At 42.6% G+C, this 14,053-nt stretch overlaps 1 protein-coding gene across 1 annotated transcript in view; it reads right to left on the bottom strand.

Annotated features, from left to right (window-relative positions):
• LOC106567602 (alpha-tectorin) overlaps positions 1–14,053 on the bottom strand; it is a 72,627-nt gene that overhangs the window by 25,565 nt on the left and 33,009 nt on the right. Inside the window, exons 9-15 of the mRNA XM_082959733.1 lie at positions 8,850–8,934; positions 8,413–8,552; positions 7,948–8,235; positions 7,472–7,609; positions 4,030–4,195; positions 3,416–3,828; positions 720–1,290 (exon numbers count right to left, since the gene is read on the bottom strand). Of these exons, the coding sequence (XP_082815859.1) occupies positions 720–1,290; positions 3,416–3,828; positions 4,030–4,195; positions 7,472–7,609; positions 7,948–8,235; positions 8,413–8,552; positions 8,850–8,934 (1,801 nt within the window). The remainder of the gene's footprint in view (positions 1–719; positions 1,291–3,415; positions 3,829–4,029; positions 4,196–7,471; positions 7,610–7,947; positions 8,236–8,412; positions 8,553–8,849; positions 8,935–14,053) is intronic.

The raw sequence follows: 14,053 nt of genomic DNA, 5'->3' as shown, positions 1-14,053 counted from the left end.
TTCGATACTGGGTAAGCCTACAAGGTAGGGAGGGATATATTTTCTGTTTGTCAAGATTGACATTGTCTATTTATTGGGGTGTTAAAAACGCAAACCATGATATTAAAGTGCCCAAAGTCGTTATGCTTTGTTTATTGGTTGTGTGGTGCATTGGCACAGAAACCTGTTGGTGGAAAATTAATTGGATATTTTATAAAATGAAATATGGCATCAAAATGTTAAAAATCTGATTTCCCCCTAGCTGATCAGTTTCTGCAGCCGGCTCTGATCGTAGCGTAATGAAACAGGCAGGGAAAGTGAGCTCGTCTGTGGTGGTCGGCCAACCCTCAACCTTCTGGCTCTTAGCCCTGCGTGGCATCGACTGTGCCACAAAAGCATGCTGAAGTGGCAAAGTTGATATCCACTTTTATTAACACAGTTATTGTTATTTGTGGTCCTAAACATTATTTTCAGTTAATTATATGGGGGGAGGGTGTTGAATTTATTTTACGTTAAAAGGGGAGTCATGTAAAAATGTTTTTAACTTTGGGGAGGGGTGTGCATTTTTTTTTTTATGACACTGAGTTGGACCAGCCCCTCCCACCCAGTAAATGTAGATCCATGACTAACAGAAACAGTAGGTAACATATTTATTTTAAGGATAGGTAGCTATAAAAATGTCCAAACAAAACCATTTCTACCCGACATATAGATATATATCGGGACAGAAGAGCACCCACCACAGAAGGTGTGTGACCTCCAGGTTCGTATGGTGACCCCCAGGGCTTGGCAGGCTAAGGCGTAGGCCTGGATGGCCTGACAGAGGGTGGTAATGTTGTCCCTGTTGCTGCACATGTCGTAGACACAACTATAGACAAAGGCCGTTGGGTCCACCACTGCCCTGCAGTCCCTGAAAGGCCCGTCCGTCTTGTTGATGATTCCACAGTAGTCCGGGCGGAAGTAGAACGCCTCGGTCAATGGTTCACAGACACTACAGTTCTGGGCACAGCCGTCTGTGCAGCGCCAGTCAGCGTCCTCTGCCCGCCAGCTGCCACCCAGCGCCACTACGCTCTCGGCCAGCGAGCCGTCGGGCAGCACAGGGTCATCGGCAGGGTCGTCGTTATAGTTACCGCACAGGCCGCATGTGTTGTTGAAGTAGGAGCTGGGCAGGGAAATGGAGGCGTAGTGCTGCCCATCGTAGGTCACCAGGAGGCCGAAGTCGGTCTCCAAGGCGACGGCCATGCCCGACTGGTACACCCTGACTGCACCTAGCTGGAGTTGGACTGGCAGTGTCTTCATCAGTCCATCCACCTGGAAAAGGAGAGGTAGGAGATTCAGGGCAGATTATGCAGTACAGTACCACATAAACACCATATTAGATTAGATAGCCCAGCTAACAACTCTAGAGAAAGATAACTTTTTTGTAATGTTATCTGTAATGTTCCCCAGATGTTTGAGTGTCCAGTTTTCTGTTAGTTAGGGGAACATTCTATTTATGTTAGCAAAAACCTCCTGAGAACCTATTTAGCATGTTTTGGCGAAAATTCCCTAAATGTCAAACATAACTTACACAGAACATGGTTGCCATGTGCTCAGAACATAATATATGCATTTTCTAGACTTGTTTCATGGGAATATTTCAAGAAAATGTATTTTGTATTAGTTGTCAGGACTTCACCTGATGATCCCAAAGAAACGTTCTCCCCCCCCAAAAATTCATTAAACATTTCGCCTTGTTACTGTTGCTGAGCCCATCAAGGCCCTGATTGGTGAACCACTGATCCATTCACAGCTATTTGTCTGTAGACAATGTTCGGGACACAGAGCTTTCAACTTACATATTTGACACTCTTTGAAAAACATGATTATATTGTGCATGTTCAATTATACAGTAATTATTATTCAGCATGTCCTCACCTCGGATTTGAACTCACAACTTCTTGGTTCACGGCATTCTGATATTTATGCTACGCCACCATGTCTGTGTCAATTAGCAGTTAATCTGAATATTCTCTCATCATTTATTTGATGTACTTATTTCAGCAACGTTAGGGCTTTCTATATAGTGGTCTATTGTTGGTGGGGCATTTTACCTGGTTTTAATGTTGCTCCTCAATCACTATGATCAATAAAATAGTTTTTCTTGAGTGCACTTCAAGAGATTTACTTCAAAGTGCATTTCAAGCAGACGATGGAGCGATGCTCATGTAAAGGAGTTAAGAACATGCCTTAACCTCATTCCACAACTAGCTTGAAATAATTTGTGCTCAAGGGGTAATCCTACAGGTTCCCATCTTTCATTGAGAAACACATTTTTATTAGATCAATTACGAGTGCTGTAAATGTTGCCAAATAATGACATTAACATACTGTATACTGCTAATAATGTGAGTGTGACTCCCCTAGCAGGTCACAAACCCAGGCCAAAAGCACCAATGACCTAACCACTGTCCCAATAAGGGATAACCCTAGAGCAGGTGCTTATTGGGCCAGTGTAGTCTGGCACTGTCCAGAAGCAAAGCCCAACATCGTATTCCTAGGCACTTGTGCAGATCTGAAACATCTGGATAGGTGTAAGAAATAGGGTGAATCCACTTTGAAGGAAATCTCAGCTCTGTTAAAGGCACACTCAATACTATTATTATTTTTTTTAAATATAATTGCGATTAAAGAGTAACATTAAAACAAGGTTATATGCCCCACCAACATTAGAAAACTATATAAAAGCCCTAACATTTCTGAAATAAGTAAATCAAATGAATTAAGAGAGATTAGTCTGATTACACAGACATGGTGGCGTAGCAGTAACATCAGAATGCTGTGAACCAAGAGGTTGTGACTTCAAATCTGAGGTGAGGACAAGCTGAATAATAATTACTGTTTAAATGCACAATGTAATCATGTTTTTCAAAGTGTGTCAAATATGTAAGTTGAAAGCACTGTGTGTGTGTCCCGAACATTGTCAACAGACAAAGAACTGTGAATGGATCACAGAGCCTTGATGGGCTCGGCCACAGTAACAAAGGGTGCTGTGTAATAATGAAACAATTGGGTTTCTTTGGGACCATCAAGCGACGTCCTGATGGCTGATACCTTTCATGAACATTCCTGTGTATCGAAAACATTAATATCTTATATTCTGAGAACATGTCAACCATGTTCTTTGTATGTTTGGTGGGACGTTGATGGAATATTCCTATGAAAATGTCAGGTAATGGCCTAATGAATCTCTGGGAGAGCGGTACACAGGATCTGCTGGTCTTACCTGTCAAGCTACATGATCAGACCACTGTTATGTACCTAGCCTCCCAAAGGTACAACATCTGACCTATAACCATCTGACCTATGGCAAACTGACAAGACTGTGTTAGCCCGCTGAGCTAAAACCTAGACATCCCTACATATTTGTCCTCCTTGGAAGTGCTGCTCTGCTCACCTGTATTGTGCCCTGGCTGCCCTTAGGCAGGGTGACTCTGTGGTCGTACACCTCCACAGTGACATCTCTCAGCCAGGACACAGAGGCCACGCCGCGGTTCTCATTCTTGGCCTCCACGCTGAAGAAGGGCAGGCCTGCCACCTCCCAGCAGGGCCGAGCTAACAGGTAGGAGCAGGTGCCCTGGAAGTGGTAGAGGAAGCCATCAAAGGTGTGGTAGTGAGGGTCGCCGAAAACCACACAGGTGCTGGTGCGCGTAGACTGGCAGTAGAAGGCACCCTCCTTCTGCTCACACGTTTCTAGCTGGCTGCACGGCGCCTCCCGGCAGAGCACCTCATTGTCCATGTCCAGGCAGCGGCACCGCTGGGAGCACTGGTCGGACAGCCAGAAGATCTCACCGCGCCGATAGAACCGCCCTAGGAGAAGATATGGACATTCATGACTATGGGTCTCCCAAGCCATGATGTTTTTTTAATAAGGGGACTCATGTTGTGTTATGAGGAGAGTAATTGAAGTTTACAGAAACTGTCTACATGCACTTGACTAGTACCTAGACATTCGAACCTAGACATTTGACCAGTGTGTCAAGTCTTTGTTATGTTATAATTTTTACCCACCATTGTAACTGCAGCCATTGGCAGGGTCTATCAGGACAGTGTCTACACGGAAGACCCAGCGGCCAGGCAGGTTTACATTGGTCGTCCTCTCGATTTCAACCACGGCATTGGAACGGGACCCAGGCAGGTTGAGGAAGTTACCGATTTCTCCTCCATTAAAACCTGACTGGAGAGGAGAGAGATGGGGAAAAGGCAAGTGAGGAGGTTATCCCCTTTATAGAGGTGGAAGGCATCAAGATTGGTCTGTTGTATTTTAGCTATATCTGGGAGGTTGTGATTGGTCTGACAGGTTTTAAGGGTGGTATATGGGGCATGATGATTGGACTGATGTGTTTTAGAGGTGGTAAGTGGGGCATTGAGATTGAGGGGATTCGAATAAGCTATGCCCGTCACGTGACTGGGTGAGGAAGGTGCGCTATGCACAAATCGAATGGTAATCTGTGCTGCTCTGTCATATTGTCAACAATGCAGAATGGTGCTTTGTACAACATCTATTTCCCATAAAATATAGATTCAAATTTTCAAGCTAGTTATCATTGGGATGTCAGATAAACCATTTTTTTATCAAAAGCAATCAATTTTGCATGTGAAAACAGAGAATCTTACTTACAGTTGAAGTCGGAAGTTTACATACACTTAGGTTGGAGTCATTAAAACTCGTTTTTCAGCCACTCCACAAATTTCTTGTTAACAAACTATAGTTTTGGCAAGTCAGTTAGGACATCTACTTTGTGCACAACACAAGTCATTTTTCCAACAATTGTTTCCAGACAGATTATTTCACTTATAATTCACTGTTTCACAACTCCAGTGGGTCAGAAGTTTACATACACTAAGTTGACTGTGCCTTTAACTTCTTTGGGATAGGGGGCGGTATTTTGACGTCCGGATGAAAAGCGTGCCCAAAGTAAACTGCCTGCTACTCAGGCCCAGAAGCTAGGATATGCATATAGATTTGGATAGAAAACACTCTAAAGTTTCTAAAACTGTTAAAATAATGTCTGTGAGTATAACAGAACTGAAATGCCAGGCGAAACCCCAAGGACAAACAATCAAAAAAAAAGAAAAATTCAGCACATCACTGATTTAATGGCTGGCACTTTTATAATAGGGCGAAATCGTCCCTGATGGCAGTTCCTAGGGCTTCCACTAGATGTCAACAGTCTTTAGAAAGAGTTTCAGGCTGATTTTTGGAAAAATTAGGGAGAAGTTGTAGTTTTTCTAAGTGGCTCCCATTTTGGCTGTAGTGTTTCCAAGCGTATGGCCGAGAGAGCGTGTTCTTTTTGTTTATCTCCGGTAAAGACAATAACGATTTTCCGTCTTAAATTTTATCGTTTATTTGCGTATTAGGGTATCTCAGGTTTGATTATAAACGTTGATTGACTTGTTTGGATAAGTTTATTGGTAATGTTTGGGATTCATTTTGTATGCATTTTGAAGGAGGGAAACCGAGTGGATTATAGACTGAAGCGAGCCAGCTAAACTGAGTTTTTATGGATATAAACAAGGGCTTTATCGAACAAAAGGACCATTTGTAATGTAACTGGGACCTTTTGGAGTGCCAACAGAAGAAGATCTTCAAAGGTAAGACATATATTATATTGCTATTTCTGACTTTCGTGTCGCAACTCCCTGGTTGAAAATGATTTGTTATGCATTTGTGTGCTGGGCGCTGTCCTCACATAATTGCATGGTTTGCTTTCGCCGTAAAGCCTTTTTGAAAGCTGACACATTTGCTGGATTAACAAGAAGTTAAGCTTTATTTTGATGTATAAAACATATATTTTCAAGAATGTTAAATATTTGAATTTAGTATTTTTGAATTTCGCGCTCTGCAATTTCACCGGATGTTGGCCAGGTGGGACGCTACCGAAAATTCCAGAAAATTATGTCATGCTTTAGAAGCTTCTGATAGGCTAATTGACATAAGTTGAGTCAATTGGAGGTGTAACTGTAGATGTACCTTAAGGCCTACCTTCAAACTCAGTGCCTCTTTGCTTGACATCATGGGAAAATCAAAAGAAATCAGCCAAGACCTCAGACAAAATATTGTAGACCTCCACAAGTCTGGTTAAAAAACGCCTGAAGGTACCACGTTCATATGTACAAACAATAGTACGCAAGTATTAAAACCATGGGACCACGCAGCCATCATACCGCTCAGGAAGGAGACCCGTTCTGTCTCCTAGAGATGAACGTACTTAGGTGCGAAAAGTGCAAATAAATCCCAGAACAACAGCAAAGGACCTTGTGAAGATGCTGGAAGACACAGGTACAAAAGTATCTATATCCACAGTAAAACGAGTCCTATATCGACATAACCTGAAAGGCCGCTCAGCAAGGAAGAAGCCACTGCTCCAAAACCGCCATAAAAAAAGCCAGACTACGGTTTGCAACTGCATATGGAGAAATGTCCTCTGCTCTGATGAAACAAAAATAGAACTGCTTGGCCATAATGACCATCGTTATGTTTGGAGGAAAAGGAGGATGCTTGCAAGCTGAAGAACACCATCCTAACCGTGAAGCACGGGGGTGGCAGCATCATGTTGTGGGGGTGCTTTGCTGCAGGAGGGACTGGTGCACTTCACAAAATAAATGGCATCATGAGGGAGGAAAATTATGTGGATATATTGAAGCAACATCTCAAGGCATCAGTCAGGAAGTTAAAGCTTGGTCGCAAATGGGTCTTCCAAATGGACAATGACCCCAAGCATACTTCCAAAGTTGTTGCAAAATGACTTAAGGACAACAAAGTCAAGGTATTGGAGTGGCCATCTCAAAGCCCTGACCTCAAATCTCATAGAAAATTTGTGGGCAGAACTGACAAAGCGTGTGTGAGCAAGGAGGCCTACAAACCTGACTCAGTTACACCAGCTCTGTCAGGAGGAACGGGCCAAAATTCACCCAACTTATTGTGGGAAGCTTGTGGAAGGCTACCCCGAAACATTTGACCCAAGTTAAACAATTTAAAGGCAGTGCTACCAAATACTAATTGAGTGTATGTAAACGTCTGACACACTGGGAATGTGATGAAAGAAATAAAAGCTGAAATAAATCATTCTCTCTACTATTATTCTGACATTTCACATTCTTAAAATAAAGTGGTGATCTTAACTGACCCAAGACAGGGAATTTTTACTAGGATTAAATGTCAGGAGTTTTGAAAAACTGAGTTTAAATGAATTTGGCTAAGGTGTATGTAAACTTCCGACTTCAACTGTATTACTTCACGAGCTTAAACTACATCACTTTTGTTTTGTGCCGACGGCCAGAACGGGGCACCTGGCTCACATGCGGGAGGCACTCCGGATCCAAATCAAATGCAATCAACGCTAATTTGGTTCACCCGGGTTAGCGGGCATGTCAGAGGCATTAATCGAATCCCCTCATTGGTTTGATGTGTGCCAGGGGTGGTATATGTAGGTTATCTTGATCAGACTACCTGTGCTGTGCTACCACCCAAACCAGTCAAAGGGTCTCCTCCACTGGCTGTGCCTGTGCTCCAGTTGATCTCTCCATAGTTGAACATGGAAAAGCATGACAGACCGTCCGATATCAACACAACCTGAAATGTGTTCACCTATAGAGAGGTGAGAATGTGCAGGCATATGGTAAGTTCAATAGTGAGACAAAACAAAAATTCACCACCTGGCAGAATTTACCTTTTAATTAACCTAAACAAACAACCCCTATTAGACTAAACAAATACTTACCAAGAAGTTCCAAGAGATTTTAATTTGAGACGACTACATATGAAAGTTACTCTCAGTTCTGCATAAGTATCATACAGAGACACATGATTAAAAACATTTATTGTAGGATAATGGTACCATCAGAGGCCATCGTCCGCATGCATGCAGGTGTTTTGTGTGTGGAGCATATAGCAATCCCTGTGATTCATGATTGTGGTTATTTTACCGGGGTGGTCTGACTGCCTCCGTAGAAGGTGACCTGGTGCCAGGTTGTGATGAAGATCCAGGTGGCTGTGAAGGTGGGCATGTTCTTAAAGTACTTGCGGATGTCTTGTGTGGCCCGCTCCAGTAACTCTGGGTCTGTGCTCTCACGGTAGTACACGTCTCCGCGGATGCCGTTGTGCACGTCTGCCCATAGTGGGGCAATGAAGGATCTGCTGTCACCCAGGGGGAAGGCCTCGGGGGTGAACTGGCTCACCTGTACTTCGAAGGAGATCACACCGTTGTTGTTGACCTGCAGACATAGAGAGAGAAAGGGAGGCACGGTCCCAATTGTTTTGTTGATGAACAGATTGATGATCAAATTAACAATTAATGGTTAGATGGATGATATGGTGGATCAATATTTCTCTCTTATGAGTTGGGGATATTTACTGGTATTGAAGGAAAGAAGGGGTAAATGGGAGCTTACATAGATGGAGCGGTAGGGGTTATTGAAATAAATGAATGGCATGAGTATAATTATTTCAGTGGAACTCCCATCATCCATCTTGGGTGTCTCCAGATCTCGGCAGGTAGGCCCATAGGGGTACATGATCTCCTGAGAAAGAGCTGAATGAAGGGTAAGACAACTGTCGTAACAGATCTAGCAAAGAATGGGGAACAACTGTTCATAAACATATATAGAGACTACTCAAGTAATCTGATACATTTTGGTGATTTCAATCAAGATAAGAATAAAGTCATGCTTGTTTAACCAGAAAAAAAGGGAAAATAAGTATATCTTCTAAACATACACAACTTTCACTCTTTCGTAACGGTCTATAACACAATGATCCTTGAGCAATTTGCTCTGACCTTATATCTCTAGATAAGATACAGAATCAGAATCGGAGCCATGTCACTCACCTTCTCTCCGAGAAAAGAAGCTGAAGAGGTGGAAGAGAATGACTGGAGTACCTGGTCTGATCATTCTAGATTCTGAGTAAGGCCACTGAGGACAATGAGAGTGAGAATAATTAATTGAGGACAAGGCATTTAATGAGAGGGATTCAGGAAGGTGTTGTTCATTTAGTTTTCTGATTGTTCCAAAGCCATAGACCCACAAAACCTCATGAACCACATCACCAGCAACTTGAACCATATATCTTCTAAGAGGCTGATACCAAAGACGTGTAAGAGTTACTCACAGAGACAACTTCTCATTAAAAAAAGCGCTTAACAAGGGCACAGGGGAATGAGAGACAACTGGCCAGCCAGTCGACAATGACATGTAACTTCTTTAAGATCAGTCTCCCAGGTCTCCCGTGGGGGTACCCCCCCGCCCCTTCTCTCCGCCATGGTGGCCCATTAGAGGAGCCTTGAAAAGGCCCCATTATGGGTTCAGGAACAATGTGTCAGGATCACATTTACTTTGTGGTCCCGTGTGAGTGGACCAAGCCAGGAACCCTGCGGCCCAACCCAAGCCGCTCCTACTTCTCCTTGTCTGAGGAAGGAAGCTAGGCCTGGGACCTCATTACCACATCTGTTTAGGAGCCATGCCTTGTTGGCTAAAGAAAGGGCAGCGTAAACAGTGGAGCACTAATGGCTTTAATTGAGCTGGCTTGAATTGCCAGGGTCCTTACTTTGGCCCTCGCTTGTCGCGTTGGTGCCTGGCTTGGCAGGCTTTCTACTGCCAAATTATACTGAAATAAATATAAAATGCAACATGCAACAATTTCAAAGATTTTACTGAGTTACATTCTCTGTCAAAACCTATTAATACAACAGTAGCTAAGATGGGGAGAAGTCTGTCCATAATAAAGCACTTCTCTGCCTTCTTAACAACACTTTAAACAAGGCAGGTCCTTCAGGCCCTAGTTTTGTTACACCTGGGCTACTGTTCAGGAAATTACAAGTTGCTCAGAACAGGGCACCACGGCTGGCCCTTAAATGTACACGTACAGCTAACATTAATGATATGCATCTCAATTAAAAAGTGTTGACAAACTGAATGTACTGAGCTGTCTGTTTTAACTACTAACACACAGCTCGGACACCCATGCATGCCCCACAAGACATGCCACCAGAGGACATTTTGTATTGTAAATATGTAGTGGTGTAATAATGATATATGATGTACTGTTTTATCTTTGGTTTTATATGTAAGTGACGTAATGTGTTTGGACCCCAGGAAGAGTAGCTGCTGCCAAGGCCTAATAAATATAAATGGGTGATATGTCTGGTGAGTATACAGGCCATGGAAGAACTGGGGCATTTTCAGCTTCCAGAAACTGTACAGATCCTTCGGACTTGGGACTTTGCATTATTATGCTGAAACATGAGCTGATAGCGGCAGATGAATGGGCCTCAGAATCTCATCACGATATCTCTGTGCATTCAAAATGCTATCGATAAAATGCAATTGTGTTCGTTGACCATAGCTTATGCCTGCCTGTACCATAACCCCACCACCATCATGGGGCACTCTGTTCACAACGTTGACATCAGCAAACCGTTCGCCCACACCACGTCATACACGTGGTCTGCAGTTGTGAGGCCTGTTGAACGTACTGCCAAAATCTCTAAAATGTTTGCGCTTTTCTGATAACAAATTTCTGTGTTCTATTCATGTGCTGTATTAAAAACCAATTTCTGTGTTCATGCAAGTGACTGATTTAACGAATCCTCACGTATCAGTATCTGCAATTTGGCAGTATGCCCAGACCTTGTTTTGAGTACGAACTAAAGATATCTCAGTTTCAAGGTCTCAGCTTAGAGAGAAGAAGTCTCGTGAGGTATTGGTCTGTCACATGTTACAAACCAGTATTGGTTGGTCACATGAATGAAACAAAATGGTAATGATTAATTAATTACGCTAAATCATGCAAATATAACTTGTCTGTGTATAGCCATATATAAGTCAACTCCTGGGACTGCCCAGGAAGAGCTCCTAATTGACATGTGTACTATGGTGCATTGAGTTGGTTGGAACGTCTCCAGCGCGCTGACAACTAAAGGATGATTAATTTAAGATTGACTTCAAGTGTCCCAGTGTAAGAATTTCCACAACAAATGACATTGGAGGCAGCTTATGGTAGAGAAATGAACATTCAATTCTCTGGCATCATCTCTGATGGACATTCCTGCAGTCAGCATGCCAATTGAACACTTCCTCAAAACTTGAGACATCTGTGGCATTGTGATGTGTGACAAAACTACACATTATAGATTGGCCCTTTATTGTCCCCAGCTCAAGGTGCACCTGTGTAATGATCATGCTGTTTAATCAGCTGCTTGACATGGATGAATTATCTTGACAAAGGAGAAACGCTAACGAATATGGATGTCAACAAATGTGTGCACAAAATGTGAGAGAAATAAGCTTTTTATGCGTCTGGAATATTTCGGGGATCTTTTATTTCAGCACATGAAACATGGGAGCAACACTTTACATGTTGCATTTATACATTCTATACTGAACAAATGTACTGCCAAGTCGATCCAAGGGACAACACCTGATCTAATTCAAAGCAGCGTTTGATTGAATGGTAGTAGAATGTTAAATTAATGGTTGTCATAAATTGAATGTAAAAATAAAGTTTACATTTGCGTCCTGTCCAGAGCTCTAAAATAAATAAATGTATAGCACTGGTGCTCCCAACATATAAAAGTTAGGAGCACAACAAAATATACGCACACCAGAATAATTTTAAATGTTTATTGACTGAAATGTAGCATAAATCAAATAAAGTTTTTGGTTAGCAGATGTTATAGCGAGTGTAGCGAAATGCTTGTGCTTCTAGTTCTGACAGTGCAGCAATATCTAACATGTAATCTAACAATTCCACAACAAATACCTTATACACACAAATCTAAGTAAAGGAATGGACTAAGAATATATACATACAAATATATGGATGAGCAATGACAGAGGCATAGGCAAGATACAAGATAGGTAAACATTATTAAAGTGCCATTATTAAAGTGACTAGTGATCCATTTATTAAAGTGGTTGCGCGCGGTGCAGTTGCCGTATCAGGTGGTGATACAGCCCGTCAAGATACAGCCCTCAAATCCTATTTTAGACACTACCTTCACATCTCATCTTTACCAAAACATTCTCTTTGATTTGGATATTTTCCACACAACGTACAATGTATAAACATCAGGCATATACTGGGAAAACGCTTAAAGGTACAATGTTTTCATAATAACGTAATCTCTTAACCTTTAATAACAATACAAAAGTTACATACATTTTCATATTCCACCTCTCGTCATGACCACCATTGTGGCTGACGGAAACCATTGTTCCAAAGTCCCTTTATTGCATGTTTAATGTTCTGAGGCCAGTTCTCCATAGTGAGAGGACAAAGGAATTTCTCAGTGGCCTAAGGTTTATTATGGGCGTGAGGTGTCATAAAACCCCCCACATCTTCAGACCCCTAGATCTCTCCTCCTCTGTTGGGGTTTGGGAGATAATCTGTAGGGTGGTGGTCTCCTGTACCCTGACCTGATCAGGTCAGTCATGACAGAAGGAAGACGTCGGTGTCGGTGTCCGTGACGTGGCTGGTTTTCTTTTTGTATTCCGTGATTGTCTGTAGACCCTGCCACATACGTCTTGTGTCTGAGCCGATGGATTGCGACTCCACTTTGTCTCTATACTGACATTTTGCTTGTTTGTTTGCCTCGGAGGGAATAACTACACTTTGTTTTTGGCCATAATCTCAAATCAGCTTTCCATGGTTAAATGCGGTGGTTCGCACTTTCAGTTTCACGCGAATGCTACCATCTATCCACGGTTTCTGGTTAGGGTAGGTTTTAATCGTCACAATGGGTACTACAGCGAGGGAAAAAAGTATTTGATCCCCTGCTGATTTTGTACATTTGCCCACTGACAAAGAAATGATCAGTCTATAATGTTAATGGTAGGTTTATTTGAACAGTGAGAGACAGAATAACAACAACAAAAATCCAGAAAAACGCATGTCAGAAATGTTATAAAATTATTTGCATTTTAATGAGGGAAATAAGTATTTGACCCCTCTGCAAAACATGACTTAGTACTTGGTGACAAAACCCTTGATGGCAATCACAGAGGTCAAACGTTTCTTGTAGTTGGCCACCAGGTTTGCAAACATCTCAGGAGGGATTTTGTCCCACTCCTCTTTGCAGATCTTCTCCAAGTCATTAAGGTTTCGAGGCTGACGTTTGGCAACTCGAACCTTCAGCTCCCTCCACAGACTTTCTATGGGATTAAGGTCTGGAGACTGGCTAAGCCACTCCAGGACCTTAATGTGCTTCTTCTTGAGCCACTCCTTTGTTGCCTTGGCCGTGTGTTTTGGGTCATTGTCATGCTGGAATACCCATCCACGACCTATTTTCAATGCCCTGGCTGAGGGAAGCAGGTTCTCACCCAAGATTTCACGGTACATGGCCCCGTCCATCGTCCCTTTGATGCGGTGAAGTTGTCCTGTCCCCTTAGCAGAAAAACACCCCAAAGCAAAATGTTTCCACCTCCATGTTTGACGGTGGGGAGGGTGTTCTTGAGGTCATAGGCAGGATACGTGGTTTCCAGTTTGCATAGTCCACACAATATCACATAATGACAAAGTGAAAACATTTTTTAAATGTTTTTGCATATTTATTGGCAATGCACTACAGATGTATATAATTTAAGTATTCACACCCCTGAGTCAATACTTTGTAGTAGCTCCTTTGGCGGCGATTACAGCTTTGAGTTGTCTTGGATGTGTCTGTATCAGCTCTGCACATCTAGATTTTGGGATTTTCTCCCATTTTTCCTTGCAGATTTTCTCAAACTCGGTTAAGTTAGATGTGGAGCGGCGGTGAACAGCAATCTTCAAGTCTTTCCACAGATTTTCAATGAGATTCCAGTCTGGGCTTTGGCTTCTTGTTCTGAAACCATTCCAGCATTGCTTTGGCTGTATGCTTAGGGTCATTGTGCTGTTGGAACATAAATATTCATCCCAGTTTAAAGTGGTTTACACGCTGAAGCAGGTTCTCATCAAGGATTTGCCTGTATTTGTCTCCATTCATTGTTCCCTGTATCCTTAGTCTCCCAGTCCCTGCTGCTGAAAAGCATCCCCATAGCATGATGCTGCCACCAC

Source organism: Salmo salar, chromosome 13 (assembly GCF_965601325.2).
Source record: "Salmo salar chromosome 13, fSalSal1, whole genome shotgun sequence".
NCBI lineage: Eukaryota > Metazoa > Chordata > Actinopteri > Salmoniformes > Salmonidae > Salmo > Salmo salar.
The sequence above is the reverse complement of the archived record's forward strand: the minus strand, read 5'-3'. Positions and strand labels throughout refer to the sequence as shown.